Source organism: Ischnura elegans, chromosome 8 (assembly GCF_921293095.1).
Source record: "Ischnura elegans chromosome 8, ioIscEleg1.1, whole genome shotgun sequence".
NCBI lineage: Eukaryota > Metazoa > Arthropoda > Insecta > Odonata > Coenagrionidae > Ischnura > Ischnura elegans.
This window is the reverse complement of record NC_060253.1, coordinates 9,243,508-9,267,125: the sequence shown is the minus strand read 5'-3', so window position 1 is coordinate 9,267,125 and position 23,618 is coordinate 9,243,508. Positions and strand designations below refer to the sequence as shown.

At 41.0% G+C, this 23,618-nt stretch overlaps 1 protein-coding gene across 1 annotated transcript in view; it reads right to left on the bottom strand.

Annotated features, from left to right (window-relative positions):
- The window catches only part of LOC124163748 (neprilysin-4-like), a 133,714-nt gene extending 112,578 nt beyond the window's left edge, over positions 1 to 21,136 (bottom strand). Inside the window, exon 1 of the mRNA XM_046540825.1 lies at positions 21,071 to 21,136. Within this exon, the coding sequence (XP_046396781.1) occupies positions 21,071 to 21,136 (66 nt within the window). The remainder of the gene's footprint in view (positions 1 to 21,070) is intronic.
- Between the last annotated feature and the right edge of the window lie 2,482 nt (positions 21,137 to 23,618).

Sequence of the window (23,618 nt, the reverse complement as noted above, 5' to 3'; positions counted from 1 at the left end):
CTAGGGGTTAGACTCAATAATGATCTATCGTGGCTTAATAACCGAGTTAGAACGAAATATATTCGAGAAATATATATTACTCCAGGAGTAATAATCTTTCCATTTAGGCAATAAAAAAATAATAGGAAACCACCCCATTAGAGACTGTTGAATCCGTGAAATGTCTAGGAGTTAGACTCAATAATGATCTATCGTGGAATAAACATATTCGAGAAATAACCGGTCGAGCTAATCGTAAAATGGCTTTTGTTTAAAGAATATTAGGAAAGTGCGACGACAAAGTGAGAGAAATTAGCTACTTTTCCCTCGTTAGACCACATTTAGAATACGCTGCCAGTGTTTGGGACGGTCATGAAAATGGCTTAATAACCGAGTTAGAACGAAATATGATTTTCTGCTTTCCCGGCGAATAATGTGGGTAAACTTACATTAATGTGGGTAAATGTTACATTAACCCGGTGGGAATCCCGAGAAAAGTTTACATTAACCCGGTGGGAATACCGAGAAAAGCTTACCCAGAGTTAGAACGCGTGCAAAGAAGAGCTGTCATGTATGTGAAAGGTCGTTACGATAGTCTTGTTAGTGTAACTGACCTCTAAGATAATATCGGATGGGAATCTATGTCGACCCGTAGATTGAAAAGTAGACTAAACCTTTGAGATAAATTCAAGAGCAGTGTATTTTCTAACGAAGTTAACCATATGTTACGGACGCCAACACATTACGGAAGATCACATCATATAAATAAAATTAGAGAGATAGATTTTATAACTAACAGATTCAGAATGTCTTTTTTTCACGATTAATTATAACAGCAGCGATAGAACTCATAAATAGATTGCATGACTTGTAGTCTACTAACCTATCTAAAAGTCATGCATGTTTCTTAAATTTATTTTTATTTCTAACAGCATATGGCAATATAATTTGTTAGTATACGTGACGTTTTTTGGAGCGTGTGGTGTGCATGTGGGAGTCCAATTGCATGCTTCATGCTGGTGATTGATCACCCCCTGCCAAACACCCTAGAAGTGGCTCGCAGGGTAATATGTAGATGTAGTAAAGATAGTAAGGATAACAGAAAATTTTCACTTCTGCTATCGATTCCATACTTTGAATTACCCTCGAGCTCATGGTATTAACCGTATCCAATTGTTTCTAAAAATGAGAACCCCTGTTTAGCGCGTGAATTCAAGTTTCGAACTTTGAGTGCTTGGTACTGCCTAGGTTTCGTTCAAAAACTTTCGATTTTGATCCAAATACGGCAGAATCTTCCCTATTCGCTACAAATAGTGTTTGTTCATCTAATTGAATAAGTTCTTTTGAGCAACTCAAATCTCTGCTTGCTTGGAAGGCAATGACCCAATTGAAAAGTTATTATGATAGTTTTGTGCTCGCTGCGTTGAAGCTGGTTTCTTAGTTGAGACGATAGAAGTCCTCCAATACGGGTGACTTCTATGATTGAAACCGATAAATTTTCTTGCTCTTTTCCCAGACGGTATATTCTCGAATTCAGAGACGAGTGCTCGGCAAGAATAAAATTATTTTAGTGTGTGGAGTGGTCGTATGAGAGAGCGGTGCTATTCATCCAGACACCTGTCAGACACTCTACCCGTAATTTTCTTAATAAATCTAGCAGTGAAGGCCACACAACATTGCTGATTTTTGTGGGGCTATATGAGAAGATTGGAGGCATTCGAGATGTGGGTATGGAGAATAATGGAGAGGGTGAAATGGACGGAAAGGAAAAGGAATGACAAAGTGCTGCACATGGTGGGTGAGAAGAGGCAGCTTTTAGATGAGGTACGGAGGAGACAGAAGGTATGGATGGAGTGAGTGCTTAGCGGGGAGGGGATGTTGAAAATGGTGGTAGAGGGTAGAATATTAGGGAAACGAGGGAGGGGAAGGAAAAGAATAGGATTCTTAGATAGATTGAAAGGGATTAGGCCTTACAGTGAATTGAAGAAGGCAGCGCTGGAAGGAAAGGGAGGCTTCCAGATCACTTCTTTAGTACTCAATGGACACCTACCTCAATATGTAGAATACTATAATAATAATGTATTTTCAACACCCTCCCCTGTTTGCTGCTCACCTACACATGGGCGTACCCACCGAGGGGCATAAGCGGAAGCTGCCTCACTGGAACAAAAATCGCAAAAGTCTTTAAAGAAAATCAGTACCGAATAGAAAGGAAAGTATTCAACAACTTTAATTAAACCCACGAAAAACGATGTATATTTGTATGAGACATGTTTTAGGAAATAATCTCATAAATCCCATGTCTCCCCCCCCCCCCCCTAGTTATGATACTGGGTACGCCCTTGCACCTACAGTTAAGTGCATGACCACTGGAGTCGAATATAAATAAAATGTAAAAATTATCGAACGTTCGTCAACGAAAACGTATTCGTGGTCACAGAGACGCACATTCGATGCTGAAAAAAATGTTAATACACACCGCCACGCGGAAATAATTTTTTGTAAGAATATCGTGTGAAGAGTGGAGGTAAAAATTCTGCTAAAAGCAAACGACGCGTTTCCAATCAAAAGAAAGACACATTGAGATACGGGGCACAATAGGTTAGCTTCCTTAATCAAAGAAAACGAAAGGCGTTAATTTGCGATTCGTTACTCAGCATTAGTGTATTCATAATAGGTATAAAAATTATTTGGTTTTAGAAACCCCAGTTCAGACGAATGGCAATGGTCAATTTTAACCGCATTTGAAAAAGGCCAGATTGGCGCCCATGCGATGCCACTCCACGTGACGTCACAGGGACCTAGTTTCCAAACGAGTAGATAGGAGTTTTACATCGTCTGAGATTACCAATGCATGCATGAGGCACAGAGATCCGAGAAACATCTGTTAATAATCACTCATTAGAACTGCCTATGTTCGGAAAGTTTCCTTCTTTTGATAAGGTATTAATAATTGTTATTTAAGCCAAGCGCTACCTGCTAGCAGGGTACTCTGCTACCTGCTAGCATCCTGCGTCGTATCAGCGCACATATCGTCGCTCCAAGGTCACCTCACTTGCGGCAGCGGGAACAAGAACGACGTCACACGGAGTTTTCCCAGCATTCATACTTACCCGTCGCATTTTCGCGCGCTTGAAAATTTTCACTTTTCATTCAATCCCTAAAAATAGATATCGTCATTTAAAAATCTAAGAGCTTGAAGTGCGTACTCCAGTAGTCAAAATCTTTGGATTTAGGCAGTAAAAAAAAATAGGAAACCACCCTATTGCAGGGTGTAGCAGAGGACGCGGAGACAAATGGCGGACTAAGAAACATAAGGGGACCGATGCCTTGAATTAAAGGTATCCCCATTCAGCGTGTTTCAATTCGCAAGAGAATATTTAATATAGCTACCTTAAATAAATAAATCCAAGTTTCTATAAAAAATCTGCTGCTCTGTTAATATTTAGGTGACTTATGTGCGTAGGTGTATTTTTTTTAAATTTTCGCTTGAATTTCCGCCTAAAGACAAAAAAAAGACGTGCTAAATATTCACTTCATCTGCATTACTCCGCGACACCCAAATATGAATCGCACGTAGGGGAGGTACGGAGCAGACAGAGGGTCTGATGGGAGCGGAGGTTAACGATGTAAGGAAGGGAAGGAAAAAAATTAGATATATTAATACAATATGCCTTCTTAGTGAGGGGTTCCCAATATTTGGAGGGGAGGTGGCCTAGGTGATTAGAAAAATACTCCAGATAACCTATCTTAACCGCTGAAATACAAATAATAAAAATACAACTGATGTTTTGAATAAGAGGAGCATGAGATCCCGCTGCATTGGGCTGCAAGGGAAGCCTTCGGCGAAGCCCCAAACAAAAAAGCCTCTAAAATTGCCCAGAGAAATAACGAATGTATTGAAATTAAACGCCGGTACGAGGTGAGCTCTACCCCAACCAATCCAATCGTCCCCTCCATTTAATCACAGAGCGAAAGATTATTCAATTAGGATTTAATTTTAGGGGGCGTTATCCCATGAAATAAAGTGCGTGATGTAAATGACTTCGAGACTCCAATAGGGTGGTTTTCTATTATTTTTTTATTACCTAAATCGAAAGATTATTACTCTTGGAGTACGTATCTCATGCTTTTATATTTTTAAATGACGATACCTATTTTTCGCGATTAAATGAAAAGTGAAAATATTCGAGCGCGCGAAAACGCTATGGCTAAGTATGAATGCTGGGAAAACGCCGTGTGACGTCACTCTGGTTTCCACTGCCGCCGTGTGAGGTGACCTTGGGGCGAGGCTTTGAGCGCTGATACGATGCTGGCTGCTAGCAGGTAGCAGAGTGCCCCGCTAGCTGGTAGCGCTTGGCTTAAATAAGGATTATTAATATCTTATCAAACGAAGTAAACTTTCCGACCATAGGCAGTTTTAATAGGTGATAATTCAGAGATGTTTCCCTGAGCTCTGTGCCTCATGCATGCATTGGTAACCTCAGACGATGTAAAACTCCTTTCTACTCGAATGGAAACTAGGTCCCTGTGACGTCACGTGGGGTGGCATCGCATGGCCGCTAATCTTGCCTTTTTCAAATGCGGTTAAAATTGACCATTGCTATTCGTTTGAACTGGGATTTCTAAAACCAAATAATTTGTATATTATGAATACACTAATGGTGGGTAACGAATCGCAATCAATGCATTTCGTTTTCTTTGACGAAGGGAACTACTCTATGATACTCATTTATTTTGGGAAAACGTGGTCTGTTGCGAGCGAAAGGGAAGAATTGAAGGCTCGGTGGAAAGAGTGAATCTGGAAGTGTACATACATTGGAGTTTAGAGACTGCATGCATCCTCTGCATCGTACTGAAAAGTTTCCATTTTAAAATCCTCATTCAACACAAGTCGAGTGCCTTGTCCCCGAGTCTCCCAGCGTATTCCGCGTAAAATTGGAAGCAATGAGATGGGAGAATTCATGGGATGAGCCGTGATTGATAAAGTGGCGCATTGGCGGATTGTCAGAAAGGAAGGGATCTTGGAAGCACCTCAACTTCAAACGGAAAACTTTCTGAATTATGACAGGTGTATCCCTATCCTACTATCCCCTCTAACGCCAAATTGATAGGGTAATATTAATAATTTCTCCCATTCTCAATTATTCATCAAATTATTTCTGGTAAATTCTTAGAGGGAACTATAGAAATCATAATGCTACGCTATTTTTAATATATTACCACCTATTTAACACCTATTCCTGTTTTTTTTTTTGAGTTCCTCAAATACGATTCTCAAATGGATCCACCGAATTCGAATATTTCATCATTCACCGTCCATAGAAGCCTCGCGAACAAGTATCCACGACGTAAGGTATGAACAGTAACGTAAGAATGGAGAGCGGACTATCAGTCTATAATTGAATGGTAGCATGAAAAGTTGTGGCGCGGTGACTTTTTGCCAATTCTTATTTTCAGATCTGCTAGCAGGTAGAAAACTTGCTATCAATTACTTTCTTCATTTTCAAGAAAAATATTTCTTTCGCGATGAACTAAACAATATGTGCTGAAATTACTGTTCATTGTCTTGTTTTCATTGGTAGTTTTTCGTCATTACTAGTACAGTAAAAGAAACGATTGATACTGTATTTTTTCTCGTGAAAAACTGAATTGATTGCTCAGATGACATTAATAAGATATTATGATCATACTGAGGAATACTATCAGTATGAGTACTATAATCGGATTTTAATTAGCATTATAAAAGTGCTACATTGCCTCATATTTTTGATTCGTTGGGACCTTCATGAAAAGCATTTTTTATTGAATGTGAAATGTGTTGTTGCGCTAGATGAGCGTTGATCACTTTCTGCCTGATCCGATTCAGAAAATTATGCGATCCCCGTTTAATCATTTTACAGATTTTTTTGCCCCCCAATTGCTACAATTCGTCTCGTCCTCCGCTCCAGCGCACACGCTCCTCCGCAGTCATTTGTCGACTTCGTCGCTCGTTTTCACGCTTTTACCGAACTCGCTTGACTTAATCCCCTCTTCAAAATAATCCCTTTATTATTATTATAGTATTCTACCGATTAAGGTAGGTTTCCATGGAGTATTCAAGAAGTGATCTGGAAGCCTCCCTTTCCTTCCAGCACTGCCTTCTTCAATTCAATTTAAGGCCTAATCCCTTTCAATCTATCTAAAAAATCCTATTCTTCTCCTTCCTCTCCCTCGTTTACCTAACATTCTACCCCCTAACACCATTTTCAACATCCCCTCCCCGCTAAGCACTAACTCCATCCATACCTTCTGTCTCCTCCGTACCTCATCTAAAAGTTGCCTCTCCTCACCCACCATGTGCAGCACTTCATCGTTCCTTTTCCTCTCCATCCATTTCACCCTCTCCATTCTTCTCCACACCCACATCTCGAATGCCTCCAATCTTCTCTCGTCTTCTTTCCTCAGTGTCCACGTTTCCGCACCGTAGAGAGCTGCACTCCAATTCAAACTCTTCACTAACCTTTTCTTTAAACTCTTACATAACGATCCTCTCAGAAGCTTCTTCCTGTTCATGAACGCCTCCTTTGCTAGTGCAATTCGCTTCCTGATGTCCTTGCTACTGTGTCCGTTTTCCTCTAATGTGCTGCCCAAATAGTTAAACTGCTCTGCCTGTTCAAGTTTTTCCTCACCCAATTTTATCTTGAGTCTAACATTCCTCGCTCGCGATAATTTACAAAACCGCATTAGATATGACAGGAAAAATTTGCAAATCGTCATCAGATTGCTCGCAGATAGACATTTATGTGGGCTTAAAAATTAATCTCATTACTGATTTCCATGATGCACTCAGAGATATTGAACATAGGGTTATGGTACTTAAATCATCTTTTCAGCAGAACGTCGATCTCTTGGAATTGTACGAGCTCGATGCTAGTAGTTTCATTGTCTCTAAGTGCCTGGCACAGTTTGTTTTGATAACGAACCCGTGTTGATTTGACTTACAGAGAGATGTCATCGATTTTTTATTTACAGCTTCCCCATCAAGTGTTATCAAAAACGTAGATGTTGGCGGTGTTCGATCTTTCTCAAAATCTTGGAAATCCATGACAAATTTTTTGGAACCGTATGTTATTATTTTGCTATGCCACGATAAAAAAATCCATTGCTATCAGCAGTATAACAGAAAATAGTCGATATTATTCTGCCTTCTCTGATTTTTAAATTCTCCGACAGAAGTGACAGCTAAGTACAATTAATTCATCGAACTCTCAACAATGTTGTAATTGCTTTTTAGTGTTTTTACGCGAGTTAAGGCATTTGAATTACATTGATAAGTAATACGCCGTGCAATTTTTGGTTGCCCATTGACCCTTCACCATTTTTTAGTGAAAGAAAGGTGATATACGTGCAACTGTTGAAAGTTTAAAAAAATAATATTCTTCTTTTCGGCCTCTTGATATGAGAATCCATTTTAATTTCCAGTCAGTTTATGCAATAAAAATATCATAATTTTACAAAGTTAGGGAATTGAATGCTGTTTCTACGAAATTTCCTGTGTATTTGCCAAAACAGGTCCCTTTCACATATATCAGCTTTATTTTATTTTTATTCTTAGTTGTATGACTTAAACAGATATTATGTCAACATGTATTTTTAATGGTGAAGGACTCGTCCAACAAAAATTCGACGGTAATTATCTGTTTGTAAATTGTGTTCATATTGATGCGTTCAATCATCTCTGGAATTTAGTGGTGATTGCTGTGTCCTCTCATTTTTTCTTTGGTAACTTTGATAATAGATTTCATTGAATTCTGAAAGGTTTGATAAGGCTCGTAATTTCTTGATCCAAACCGACCGAACCGAACTCGCCATTTTAAAAAGATTCATAAAAATAATATTTTTTGCATGTTGAAATTGAATAATTTTAAGGGGGTAAAGATAAGCCTAGCTCTTTGAAATCCATCCATCAGTGATTATTGTTCGAGAAGCACAGTAATGAAGTCGTATCATTAGAGTATCAGCACTTACCCTGTGCCTCATGTTCTTCCTCAGATGGGATGCACTTCCTTCTCTCTCTGTTGCACCAGACAAGACAGGACAAGACGCTCTGCTAGGCTGCAGTGGTGCACGAAAAGATGCAGCCGGAACAATAAGATGAAGAAGGATGGCTTCCTTTGGATGCTGGACGTGAACTTTCCTGCTCTATACACCGGTTAGTGTCACTCGCTGATTTCACCCCTCCTTCCTTTTCCCGCGCGCTTTGAAGACTACCCTCACTCAAATCAATTCATCAACTGGGGTCAATCCAACTCCATATGCTCTCTCTCAAGTATCACCTCAGGATATTTTTATTAGCATGTATATCCCTTGCAGAATACCCGTATACAACAAAGTTCAAACAGCGTTGCGACGAATTGTATAATTTTATTAGACCTAGACACAATTGATGTTCCGGGAAGTATCTCAGGACAGCAGACGTCCAACAATTACGGAACTTATGTCTATCAGTGACTTAAGCGCAACTAATTTCAAATCTGCCTAGGTGTTTATATTTTTTCTTTGGAAGTCACTTGTCGACACAGTTGTATTCTTTTATCTTTTATTCTTCAGGTACGCATATTGAATTCAGATGTTTCTGGCCCCCAGCCGATGTTATTGATCACTTATCTGCAATATCCTCTGCTTTTTTCTGAATATAGTCACCTTCCCTGGGAAATTTCCTGAATATTAAGCTTTAACTTCTATGATAGTTGTTTTAATGGAGGAAAACCCTTTTTAAAGTACTTAGGTTGGGCTAGTAAATTATAACCCTTTTTCCTGGTATATTTGCCTTGTGTTCTCGTTTTTATGTGCTATCTTTCACCATGTGATTTGGGAAGTTTGATCACCTTACCCTTACAGAAGGTGTAGTTGAAATAGATTCAACTGGCAAGTGTTATTGTGTCAGTCGAGATACTGCCGAAAATGATATCTCCGGCGAAAAGCTTCTGGAAGATGGAGCAAGGAATTTTCTTTTCTCCCACGTACTTTATATTCAGTCACTGTAACGTCCAAAAAATCTCGAGTCTTGGCCCAAACCCTCTGCTTTTTTTTAGGTGAGTCTGAAAATGCTTATCCCTGGAATGTTTTCTTCGATCCCCAACTAACGTCCGTACGCAAGTTAATATTCGATCTGGAGTTTATTCTTGATGTCACTGTCTCGCAAATTTATTTCCCAATTGAGCACACTTCTGTCTTCAGAAATGAACGAGTCTTTGGTCACGAGCTGTGGCGGTACTTTGAAGCTGAGATGTGTTCTCCCAACGGGCTTGAATGAAAATATACTTTGAGTCACTGGTGCGGGTTGCTTCGCGAATGTCTTTTCCGGTAAGGCACACGACCACGTGCAAGAGGTTCTTCGGTCACAAGCGTGCAGCTGTGCAGCCGGTGAATCTCCTTACGTTGAAACTGAAATGTTCTCCAATCAGCCTGGACTGGGGGAAATCGCGGATCGGTAGCTTTTACTGGCAAGCGTTTTCTCGCGAATATCTTCTCCAGCGCCAGCTCCGACGTCTCTATCCTTTCGCCCGAGGGACGACCCCCTTATTGTGTTGCGCTGTGCCGACCTCTTCAAACAGTTGACGGTTGAGATGCGCTGCGGGTCCTCTCACTCCGTGGTCTTCCTTTGGTCTCTTTATTGGGCGCTGTGCCTAGGATGTTCACGGGGCAAGAGACCGGTGGCAGACTGAAGTGTCCCGCGGCTCAAGGTGGGAAGCAGGGGATGAACTCTCTTGCCTTTGCTCGCCCCCCACCCCTCTTTTGTTTCCTCATTTTTTCCATGCGATCCCCACTGTGCCACTGTGTCCCCCCCTCCCTCCCACCCGCCAAGGAGAAGTCTATCCGCCGGCTCACTCTCTCTGCCGCGGTGGATGGTGTGGAGGGGGGAATTAAGACGTCCCCCTGGTGGGAGGGGGTTGAGAAATCCTCACCCCCAACTCCCCAATCCCTGTGCCGGGACGATTCCCGCAAACTACGAAGTATTTACTAGCAACATCCACTGCTTCTCTTCATTGACTTTACTATCTTGCCGTGTTTACTAGATGTCTCGAATATATCTCAAACGTCGGCCGAACACAACTTACAGTTATATTTATGCTTAAGCGGAAGCATCACTCCCTCTCCGACGCTTGTCTTTTGTCTTTTTCCTGACTTTTCCCTCGATTCAGATACACTCACCTCTTCTACTTGAAATTGCCGTGGCATGCTGAGGAAGACCTAGTAATTATTGACCTGTATCTCATATGTGAAAATTTTTCCTGAGATACATTTCTGAGGTTACATATCGATATATAGGTAATATATAAGGTGCTACGGGGTAACGGGGGCATAGTTTTTCAATGTGATATTGCAATATCATTTTCAAATATTTTTTTGTACAGATAACCCCATTGAATGGCTGAGAAAAACACGTAATGACTTATCAATAATCGGACTGGCACATCATGTGACTTGAATATAATTTCTACCAGTTAACAATATTTTATATTAATATTATTTTCACGTCTCAGTTGGCCCCAGTTACCCCACGCCTTAGGGGTAACTTGATAACCCCATGGCAAATCCCATTTTAGCGCTTCCATAACTATTTTTTTTACTGGATCTATCAAAGTACTTTAAATGATAATAAAAATATTGGTTAACGCAGCTTTTTTGATTATAATGAATGTTATGGCCGTAGTATTAGGACGGTAACGGAGACCTCACGGATTTTCCTTTTAAAACACATAATAAAGGAAGCATCTTACAGTTAGCAGAAACACAAAGCAATGTTTCCATGTTTTTTCTACCAGAGGTGATTGTTTTGCGTTAAATATTCTGATTAATAGCGTCCTCAGGTTTTAAAGGAATCATGACAGAAGGAAGTCTCGTCACAGTTGAATATTTGGCCTGGCATCCCTTTCAAACCTAGTATCTGAACAAGATCCGTTAATTTTAAGAAAAAGTCATGAATTACTCCAGGATTAGTTTGTTTTCAACGAGAGCATTGAATGCTTTGGGGCAACTTAAATGGTTAGGCTATTTATTTTTCGAAACGAAAATAACTAGTCTGGGCCAGGCCGCTGATTTTTAAATCTGGTGTCGAGTTTGTTTAGAACAATGTAACAACGTACAATATCTAATACCTTTTCGCCAGTAAGGCCAAAGCCATTTTTTTCCCATAACTTTTATTGCATTGGCAAATTCCTCTTCCTCAGCAGCAGGGAAATAAGATGTCACACACACACCTCCATTACTTGGGCGTTGAGATATGAGTCCTTTCCCCCGAGTTTCAGAAACATGATGTTGTACCGTACTCCTAGCAATGAGATAAAATAATGCTGCTCCACAAGCAGTTTTGTTCCCGTTTTTTTGCATAATTTACAGCATTTTCAAGATCTTCAATTGAGTAGGTTAGTCCAGCACCCTTCTGAGTTTTCCTTATATTTTCGCACCATCATCTGCATTTTGAGCAAGAAGGTTATGTTAAACGAATTTTAAAGCTATTTCAGAGCTGGATGAAGTTACATAAAAAATATTTCCGTGCAATTTTTATTCACTTTAACTGTTGGGGTAACTGGGTCCGTCATGACCCAATTACCCCAACACCATGCCCCAGTTACCTTATTTATGAAAAACGTTTGGGGTAACTGGAACACCCCAATTACTGATACTACAGGAAGTTTAAGAGTTACAACACAATCAGCCTTCATGTTTATCCTAAAGTAGTTAATAGTTTGAAATGAATCACCGCAGAAAAATGAAAACCAGCTAATCTCACTGAGACCGGTCGTTGCTTTGAATAATCTCCACACTAAAATTCCACAGCAGCCCAAACTCAATGAATGGCTCCAAATGAGGTAAGGCGCGTTGTTCAAGGGACAAAAGAAGGACAAGTACGTGTGCAAACCTGGTAAACTTAAAATTCCCTTAAATATACATTTTATCGACCCATGTTCCAGTTACCTCACGGTCCCAGTTACCCCGGAGCAACTTTTTTGATATTCAAGAAATTTTTATTTACTCTTCGTGTTATGAAAATTTCACAATGACGGCGTATTTTTTCAATGATTATGTGAAACTAGCTGTTAGCTACAACTAATACAGCAATGCCTGCCAAAAGTTTTAGATACTTAAAACAAACAATGGATTCTATGACCTTCAAAATTTGCTTGGAGATGAGTCCCAAAATTTCCGGACCTGGCGAATTGAATGGAGAATTGTATTCAATCCGTCGTTCAAGGTTTTGTTGGTTAAACTTTTAGCTCCACACGAAATGTCAGTATCGTCCCTTAATTTTTTCAGTCATCTTCAAATTCCATAACTCTTTGTTTATTATATCGATTAGGTATTATTTTGTCTCCTATTTTTCGTCTTCCATATAAATCCCCTTCTCACTGCATTAATATTAATTAAGGAGTTTCGCACCGGTTAACTTGGAGCATTTTTTTTTACGAATTACTTTGGCGACCGCAATAGAAAGATCAAAGAAAACGAAGTGCATTGATTGCGATTCCATAACCACCATTAGTGTATTCATAATATAAAAATAATTTTGTTTTAGAAATCCCTGTTCAAACGAATGTTAATGGTCAATTTTATCCTCATTTGAAAAAGGCCAGATTGGCGCCCATGCGATGCCACTCCACGTGACGTCACAAGGACCTAGTTTCTATACGAGTAGATAGGAGTTTTAACTCGTCCGAGATTATCAATGCATGCATGAGGCACAGAGCTCAGGGAATCATGTCTTAATTATCACATATTAAAACTGGCTAAGGTCGGAAAGTTTCCTTCGTTTGATAGAGTATTAATAATCCTTATTTAAGCCAAGCGCTACCTACTAGCTGGGTACTCTGCTACCTGCTAGCAGCCTGCGTCGTATCAGCGCTCAAAGCCTCCCCCTAAGGTCACCTCACACGCCGACAGCGGGAACCAGAATGACGTCACGCGGCGTTTTCCCAGTATACATACTTAGCCGTCGCGTTTTCGCGCGCTTAAAATTTTTCACTTTTCATTTAATCGCGAAAAATAGATATCGTCATTTAAAAATCTGAGAGCGTGAAATGCATACTCCAGGAGTAATAATCTTTCGATTTAGGCAATAAAAAAATAATAATAGGGAACCACCCTAATCCCATTTTCCATTCACAGCGAGGCCCACTTGCTTTCATTCCACCTATAAACCCCCTTCTCCTCCTTCCCCTCCCCTCCCTCTCCCACCCTTCTCATTCTTCCCTCACGCCACGGATTTCAACATCCCCTCCCCGCTCTGCACTCCAAACTCTCCACATCTACTCTAGAAGTTTCCTGTCTTCGCCCACCATGTCTGGCACTTCGTCGTTCATTTCAATGGCGTCGTCAAAAGTATGAAACATGTGATTAACACTAGGAGGACGGGAGTTTCGCGCTACCTAGAAGGACGGCTAGGGGTCATTTGACCCCTAAAATGTATTTTGGAATAGAACGCCTAATTTTCAACCAATATTCAGTTTAATCGTATTAATTGTTGAATCAGTTCATTAAAAACACTATTTAACAGTATTAAATATTATTTCCATCGTCAAAAGTTAATAACAATTATTTTAAAGAATCATGAATTAAACCGTATGTAGTAGTCGATTGCAAATCAAATAATGAAAATACATACACTCAATACAAAAGTTGTGTTACATGTTTAAACAATAGGCGTACTGGGTTTACAAAATTTGCATTAGAATTTTTAAAACTTATTACTTTGTTGTAAATCTCAGACAGACAGTATTTTTTCAGCGCTGTTTCCACAAAATATTTTTTTTCGCTGAATGCGTTCATTGGACGATTTATTCATCTACATCTAAATCTATACACTAACCCGCAAGCCGCTTAAAAGCGTGTGGCAGGGGGTGTTAGCACACCAGCCATTTGCACATGAAAAGGAATTTGGAAAATGGAAAGGAAATTGGTGCAATAATTCAATTTGATGGTATTTGGCACCTTTTTCTTTTTTGTGCCCGTGGAGATATGGCCGTTGGATTTGGAGACGTGTAAATAAATTGATACATGCTATCCATCATATCTACTCCCACTTTGTTTTTATTATGAAATAGGATGGTCTCTGGTATTCTTTTATTCGTTTCGGAAATAGTGTCGTCTGAGATCATGCTGCTGAGTGAAAGTACATTATTGTTCTAGTTTGCCTACTTCTACGTAAGAGTATGGCCTAAGGTATTTTTGAACACTCGCGTTGAATGGATTACATGGCTATTTTAGGGGTCATGGATATTTGTGCGTCACGCCTGTTTTTTCACATCGTCCATGCAAGAGAAGTTTTCCATTTTTTTATGACTTCCTGCCAGCAGGATGGATGGAAAATAATTGTTACAAGTTACATTTATTCCTGAATTCTTGTATGTTACGGTCACTTTAGTAACTATTTATTTCCCCAACGCTTGATTTGATGGCCAATCATCATCTTTGCCACAATATGGAAATTCATTTAGGCTGTATTTTCATTTCACATCTGTCAAAACCAAGTACTCAATTCCAAATTTGTCTTGTTTATTTGGAATTTACCTCATAAAAGGACAGCTGCATTTTGTTGGATAGAGCTGTGCATTTGCTATCACGCCAAAGTCGCCATCGGATTCACTATCTTGGACTTCGTCGCTTCCATCACATGCAGATGTTGATGGATTGGTCAGAATGTCCTTGAACTGACGTTTACGATTCACTTCAAGACTGATCTTCAATATTCCCTACAGCTATTTGATTCGCGACGAATCTCTTCTTTTGATATATTTCTCGACTTCTTACTTTCTTCCTCAACTCGCTACTGATATGCATGCAAAAAATCTACAAACGAAAGCGCATTATGGTAGAATCTTCTCTAGTTGCATTGGAGGTATAGAGAGCTGGAGAGCATTAGAAATTCATACAAAAGGAAAAATTTTTCAGAAGTAACGCTAATTGCCGTTCGAAAGGCAGGGACTCAACCGCCAACCGTATCCTGATTCGTATCTTCCAGGAACTTGCAGTAATGCTTCTTTTCCGACCTACGTGCGGATTCCGAGGGTAAAATTTACAGTAGAATTTTACAGTCCACCCAATTCCTCCGCTCTCTCAAAAAGAGACACGATTTTTCCCAAGGACGCAGCGTGCAGTCAACCCGCCCCAAACCCCGACGGGGTCAGGCGGAACTAATGCTGGACACACGGCAAAGGGGCTAGGTCAAGCGACAGTGCCGTCAGGCCAGAGAAATGAAAGTTATTCGTAAACCTGATGAGTCGATATTGAAAATAATGTCTCTAAGAGCTCTGAATCTTGGACGACGGAAAACAATTCTTGGGATACGTGACGATTTTCCGGTGTGGGTAATACAATAATCATTGAAAAATAAATAAAACAAAATTAAAATATCATAATTACATGAATTTACGCAAATCATGGATTGAAAAGGTTTTATTTCCTTTTGCTGCCCAAAAAATATCGAAAGATTGTGCACGACAAGTCGCTATGCCTAGGTTTTCGAATACAGATAGGAGCCCTTGGGACGAAACTGGCATTGAAGCGGGTACTTCCATATTCAAAATGAAGCAAATCATCTACCACACTAGCCTCTTGCTGATTATATGATATACATGGCACTAAAGTGCCCACGGGCAAGAAAATAGCGCGAAAACCAGTTGTGGGTCAAATGACCCCTAGCCGTCCTTCTAGGTATAACATGTCATAAAAATTTAAAACAAAACATTATTGTTAAATATTCACTAATTTATCAAAATATAGACCAAAATGAACAAAGTCAAAAAGTTTCAAAATTTAAAAAAATATTTTAATAAGAGAAAAATAAATTTGAATTCTGAAAATGGGTCAAATGACCCCTGCCGTCCTTCTAGTGTAGTAGCGGGCGTAACTTGGAGGAAATTCATAATCTACATCTAAATCTTTATAATACCCTGCGAGCCACCTCTAGGGTGTTTGGCAGGCGGTGACAAATCACCAACATACAGCATGCAAGAGGACCGCCACATGCACACCGCACGGTCATAGAAATATTACGCACACTAGTAAAAAATATACATGCTTATTCATAAAAAATTGCTAACGGTTAGTAATTCCTACAGGAAATACATTCAAGGGTAGAACTATGGAAAAACATATGATGAGTGATCCTAGCGAGCGACGCCATTAATCCTATCAATTGAGACAACGTTGCTATCCTTAAAGTAACGCAGTGATAGAAATAGTAAGTAATCGCAGGAATAGAAATGAGTGAGAGGAAATAGCAAAGTTGTTGATCCTTGTGATTCATGCAACGTGTGGTTTGGTATTCCGTGTATCGATGAATAATGGAAGAATTTTGACGGAATGCACATCGTGGGTGGTTGTTCACTCTCAACCATGACGATACAACTCCCACCATTCCGCTCTTCCTACTCCTTTCAAATATGGGCCTTGGCATTGGTGGCCTGGCGACTTTGGAACAATTTTAGGACGCAAGGTCCGGTGGCACTGGAAAATAGAATTCGACCGTTTGGTGGCAATGACTTCTGAGTTTTGAATGGCGGCGTCGTCAGCATTCAGTACTGTTTTGGTTCGGCGCGAACTAAGCAGGTGCGGTGTGGAGGTCGCTCAGACCAATTATGGGAGAGCGCCGGAAGAGGAAAGCTGTTCGTATGTGACTGCTGTTTCGAAAATTAATCCTTACGGAGGGCCTTTTGGGGAGTGTTTACGCATGGATTATCCATTTTAATGAGAAGCTTTACTCAGGGTAACTGTCGGAGTTATATGGTTGTCAAATCCTCTGAATTAGTTCCAAGGTGTGTTAGTTTCGGTTATTTTTATAACCAGAAGTATACTATCGATTAAGTTAGAATAGGGTAGCTTCCTGCATCAAAGTAAACGAAAGGCATTCATTGTGATTCGTTACCCATCATTAGTGTATTCATAATATACAAATTATTTGGTTTTAGAAATCCCAGTTTAGACGAATGGCAATGGTCAATTTTATCCTCATTTGAAAAAGGCCAGATTGGCGCCCATGCGATGCCACTCAACGTGACGTCACAGGGACCTAGTTTCTACACGAGAGGATAGGAGTTTTACATCGTCTGAGATTACCAATGCATGCATGAGGCACAGAGATCAGGGAAACATCTCTTAATAATCACCCATTAAAAATACCTAAGTTTTCCTGCGTTTGATAGGGTAATAATAATCCTTCGTCATCAACGGCTTCCGGGTGCAGCTGCGTGTTGCGCTTTGTCGTGCCTTTGCACGACAAAGGCACGACAAAGCGCAACACGCAGCTGCACCCGGAAGCCGTTGATGACGATGCCTCTCGCTGCGAAAACCTACGTTCAATAATAATCCTTATTTAAGCCAAGCGCTACCTGCTAGCAGGGTACTCTACTATCTGCTAGCAGCCAGCATCGCAGCGGCGCACAATATCCTCGCCCCAAGGACAACTCACAAGGCGGCAGCGGGACCAGAATGACGTTACACGGGCATTCTGGTTCTACCAGCATTCATACTTAGCCGTCACGTTTTCGCTTGATTGAAAATTTTCACTTTTCAATTAATCGCGAAAAATATATATCGTCATTTAAAAATCTAAAAGCGTAAAATGCGTACTCCAGGGGTAATAATCTTTTGATTTAGGCAATAAAAAAATAATAGGAAACCACTCTACTGAACTTCATATTCATTTATTTACGGTAAGGCCGATTCCCTATTATTCTATGTATACCTCTTGCTGGCTTCTCTGATATTCTACCGTCTCATCATAATTACGGATCAATTATCCTAATATTGGTTTGACGCAGCTCTCCACTCAATTCTTCAGTAAGTTCATCCACTCACCTTTTCTCATTTCTTCCCTTCCACAGCCGTCTTTATCTGGTCCATATATTTCATTCGAGGCATTCCTTTTTCACTCTTGACATCCATTTTTCCTCCACTGCACATTCTTTCCTCAAACGCGGTGCATATTTCTTAGGTTTATTTATTTTTTAGCATTCCCACCCCACTCTGTGCTCGCTGCGTCCAACCCCTCTGACTCCTCCGAAACTAATCTTTTAGCTTCCTCTCCTCACCCACCATGTCCGGCACTTCCTCACCGTCAACTCTACCTTCCTCTCCATCCCCTTCTCTTCCGAAAGTATTTTTATTTATTGCCAAACTACCGAAAACAGCGCATTTTGGCCTTTTACATCGGGGTTTTCAATACATTTTACAATGGGACGTGCGCGAACCCTGGGTTGGGGCGGGACTACAACCCAGGCGGGACTCGAATGCGCGCCCTCTCGTGTGGCAGGCGTGGACTTTCCCCGCCGCCGGCAGAACTAAGGATTTTGCACTAATGATGATGGTGATGAGGAGTCAGTCTTACGTCAGTGGTCCGGGAGTTTACGCGTCCATCACGTGATACCACCACTACCCTTTTCATCTCGTTTTAACCCAAGGTCAGAAAAAGTATTATCAAGTATACTACAATTTCCTATCACCTTGGAAGATTTCATGAATCTAACTTCATAAATAAGGGAATAAAACATGGTTCCTTGTACCTATGCACCCGGAGCGCTGTAGTACGAAATTGTTTTGTCGCGTGGGTTGACAATTTTTCCAGAGTCGAACCGAGGTCCTTAGGGTCAAAAACTGCCCGTGTTCGCAAGTATATTATAATTTTCTATGACCGTGGGAAATTTCATATACCTGACTTCTTTAATCAGGAAGTTAGACATGGTTCTTTGTACCTATACACCCGAAGCGCTGTAGTACGAAATTATTTTGTCGCGTGGGTTGACAATTTTTCCAGAGTCAAACCGAGGTCCTCAGGGTCAAAAAACTTCCCGTATTTGCAAGTATATTATAATTTTCTATGACTATGGAAAATTTCATGTACCTGACTTCCTAAATAAGGAAGTAAGACAGGGTTCCTTAGAACCCATGCATCCGGAGCGCAGCAGTGCGAAAATTATTTTTCCCGTGAGTTGACAATTTTTCTAGAGTCAAACCATGGACCCTAGACTCAAAATGCACACTATCATAAATTTTCATTTTATTAACTATAAATAACAAAAATTTAAGTTCCCTGCATCGATTACGTTGTGAGAAAACCGTGTTTCCTTTTACCTATGTCTCCCGTTTAAATGCACGTAAAATTTGAATTCCCGCCGCGCTCGAGACTCAAGATGGTGGATTACATTGGTCAAGTGCGTGATACGACCTGTCTTTTACTGACCTTGTTTTAACCCTTCGACCGGTGCACCCCTATCGGCGATAATTGAAAATTACCTCCTCCAGTACAGTTCCAGGGGTCATTGGAAAGCGCATTTGGGGAATCGAGTAACGAAAATGTTTGGTGCTGTAAACGCAATAGATAAGAAAAGTGGCCGATTAGATATGATGATAATTGTGCCAAGGCACGGCTCTGATTAAGTTCTTATTGGGCCTGACCAAGAAGGTCATAAATGAGAAATTTTTGTGAAACTTGCGTTATTTTTTCAGGCAACACTTTTCGCTGTGATTAGGACGTATCTTGAAGGAATGGTATTTTCTCGCAAAATGAAAAACATACATGACAGATTTATTCACACAGGAATTCTTCCCTTGGTGATCATCGAATTACTTCCCAGGATGGAGAGAATTGAGATGTTTCCATATCTCATCTAGAAGCTGTCTCTCCTCACCCACCATTACGAGCACTTCGTCGTTCTACCTCCTCTCCGTCCACTTCACCTTCTCCATTCTTCGCCACACCCACATCTCAAACACATCCATTCTTGACCGTTTTTCCCCACCGCTACACTCCAAAAACCTTTTTCTTTGCTCATCATGAGGAGGAATAGCCCTAATGTTGAAGGTTTTTAATGTGAATCAGTATAAATGTGCAGCAATTAGGGGTTTCTGCTTCATTTCCGATGTCTGCTAATCAGACACTTCACGCCTGAGATCAGCGGTAAAATAATTTCGCCTGACGAACTCTTCCTGCTGGCGCTAAGTATATTAGGGTGAGGAACTGGAAGTACCTACATGAAAATATTTAGCGTTTATACTATCCTCTTCTTGCTGCTGAAGTAGTTCTACCTATTCATCCTCCATTACTATTGAATTTTCTTCATCTTTCATTTGATGTTAATTTTAGATATAATAATAAAATTTTTGTACGGATCGTACACTCTTTCGCAATATAACTTAACAAGGTTCAATACGATAAGATGTAATATAACTTGTGCGTGCATTGATAGTATAATTCAAAATGTAAATAATAAAATGCATAAAATTGTACAGGTTCGACTGAAATGCTTGGTAAGAACACAGGGAAAACTTTCAACGTACATTCAGTATCTGCTGTATTCCTGTCTTACAATCGCAGACAATATCAGTCTTGACATTCATTTTCCATTTTTAAGATTGAATGAATGGGAAAACATATAGAGCTTTTTGGAATGCTTATTGTGAAGTTGCATGGCTCTTATTATGGAATTATTTGTAGATTTATTTCTTTTGTAGTATTTTCGATGAAAATATACTCAATTCCAGAAGACGGAATTGTTGATTCGGTCCTCTGGAAATCGTTCCAGAAAGAGTGGGTATCTTATGTTGTTGCTTAGAAGATTGTACTAGAAGAAAAGATCATTGGCTCTGCTCCAGCAAGAAATTGTATTAATGTCTATTGTGTCCTCCAGTGTTCTCCTACTGATCATTGGTATTTAATATTATTTGGAATTTACTCCCAACGTCGCGCTTCGATGGGAAATTATGTCAAGGAAAAGAGTTGTATTCCAAGAGATTCTAATGTAAAATATCTTTTTGTGTCCTTGTTTAACCGTTTTAGTCCCACCTTTCTTTAATTTCAAGTTATTTCGCTGAAATTCATTATACTTACGTGACTTCTTACACTTCGTAACACCGATAGTATTCAAGGATCTCATTTTATAAGTTCACAAACTTTTTTACCCGATTTTTTAAATAATGGACATTAATGTACCGCTGGAACTTTAGAATACTTTTTTCTCTCTCATCTAATATTCCCAAAATAAGATAAACCAGTGATTTTTCTTTCTTTAAACTCTTTATTCATGAGGTTTTATTAATGCCTTCAACTTACCTTTATCCTCTTCTCCGCTCTCCTCGGAATGTATTGCACAGAGGCCTCTGTGTCCCGCACTGACATCTCCTCCCTTCAGGGAAAGTGCTTGGCGAGCGGTAATTTGGGGGAAGGGGATGGGGGGGGGACCACTGAGGCGTCGCGGGGCCAACCAACCAAAGCGCGGGACACGGGCCGACCTAATCAGCTGTGTCTGCTGCGCGCAGCGGCGCTCTCTTGTTTTTTTCTCCTCTCTCTCGTTCGCCACACCACTCGACTTCCCTTTCCCTCTCGAATGAGGAGTTCGTCCGTGGCGGAAGTTTCGCTAATCTCTTTATTTTTTCACCGTTTTCATTTTCTCCTTCGGGAGCCCGTGACTTATGAAATATTCTCCGCTTAAGCGGTGCTCATGGAACGGGCGGATGCGTCGTTTTCACTCATCCCGGTGGTGGAACGTCATAAGAGTGTAACGTCTCGATGGCTGTGTCGGTGCCTTGATTATCTCGTCTGTTGGGGCATCGCATCGAGGGAAGGTCAGGCACAGTAGTCAGGGTATCAGGAAGTGCATCGTGTCCAATCAAAGGAGGCGTTTATGAATTATCTGCGGTTGTACCATCCTAAGTTGACACCGGGCCGTATAAATTCTTATGAAAATTAAAAAAAGGGATCATCATCACCGGTCGAACATCCTAGGATTGGTTTGACGCAGCTTTCCACTCACTTCTCTTATCAGCTAATCTTTTCACTCCTACGTATTTCTTCTCTTTCACATCCTTCTTTACTTGTTCCATATATTTTGTTCGAGGTCTTCCTTTTCCATTCTTGCCTTCCAATTGTCCCTCGACGATTGTCTTCATCAGGCCATCATGTCTCAAGATGTGGCCTATAAGGTTGTTCCGTCTTCTTGTTAGGGTTTTCATGAGGCTTCTCCTCTCTCCTACTCTTCTTAGGACTTCTTCCTTACTCACTCGGTCCATCCATTTGATCTTCATCATTCTTCTGTAGCACCACATTTCGAAGGCCTCTATCCTTGCTTTCTCCGCTGCGGTCATTGTCCATGCCTCACTTCCGTATAGGAGCATACCCCAAATGTAGGTTCTTATAAATTGTTTCTTTACTTCCATATTTAAGTTTCCCGTTGTAAGCAGGTCTCTCTTTTGGTGGAATGCTCTCTTCGCCTGGGCTTTTCAGCTGATGATTTCTTTCTTACTTCTCCCGGCACTAGTTATCTTGCTTCCGAAATAACAGAATTCATCCACCTCTATTAGTTTTTGCTTCCCTAGTTTAATGTGAGTCTTCACTGCCTTTACCTGGACCAATAGGAGAGTTAGACGAGGAAGAAGAGTTCACCATGGAAGAGCAAATCGCAGCACTGGCCACCCAAGTAACACAGCTCACGCAGACTCTCAACGCCTTCCAGAACCAACTGCCAGCACAAGCTGCTCCCGTTGCACCTGCCTTTGCAGCACTCCGCCCCGCATCTCAGCAACCTGGACTGGAATTACCCCGTAGACGAGGTACTACAATTACTTACCTTGCTTAAAAATAATAAGTCTTCTCTCAAACTCAAACCACGTGACATACGCGAGATAGATTTTGTGCTAGAAGTGGCTGCAGAATTCGAGACTCTAACGCCCCATTTACAAAGGGCGGTGTACAACAGAGGCCGACTCCTGCTCACCGTAGCCACTCTGGGGTGGCCCGAGGCTCTACGCCTCACACCATCAGTTCCCGCCGAGATCTTGCGACTACCTGCCGGATACCAGACACCACCACCTCAACAGCCGCCGCCGCGGCCGCAGTACCAGATGCAGCCCTTTCGGAGGAACCCCGGTCGAGGAAGAGGCCGCGGTCGGGGACAAGGCAACAACTCCTCCTAACTGCCCCCAGCTGCAGATCCCCGAGCGAACTCTGTCAACATCAGTTCCTTCGATATTTGCGATCTTCGTGGTGTGGACTGGATCAGAAGTGGAGCTCCCTTTGTAATAAGGAAAGGGGCCTCTAGTCGTGCTGGCCTGAAGAGTGGTCGCTGGTAGAGTGGATGATGGGTGAATAACAATACACTCCTCCTCAGCTCCAACAGGTACAATATAGTGAAGGTGCATGAAATCGATTGGGGATGGGGTATATGGCCCACTGACAAGTTCGTAGCCCAGGTCATAGGTCAGTGATACTAAGAACAATCGCAGGCTATATGTACAAAGGGGCGTTAAGCTGTGCATAGCACAAAATGTCTGATACGCACTCCAATGGCCGGACAACATGGTTTCTATCATGGAACCCCTCTGAAGATGCACTGCTTCCAGTCGACGACTGATGTACTTGATAAGGCGGGAATCCATTATACGGATCCTGGTGGCTATAGGTTGGCAACCTTCCTGTGTCTTTAGCCGGAATGTTACGCGTACCAGTGAGCTCACCTTGTTGAACTGACTGACTGATTTACCAATTTGCCCAGGAACTGAGTGAGCATGCATTGAATGGGCCAGGTTCATATTGATGGGTCTGATGGACATTATTTCACTTGCTGTGCGTCGTTGAACATTTACATCTAACGATGAGAAAAGCT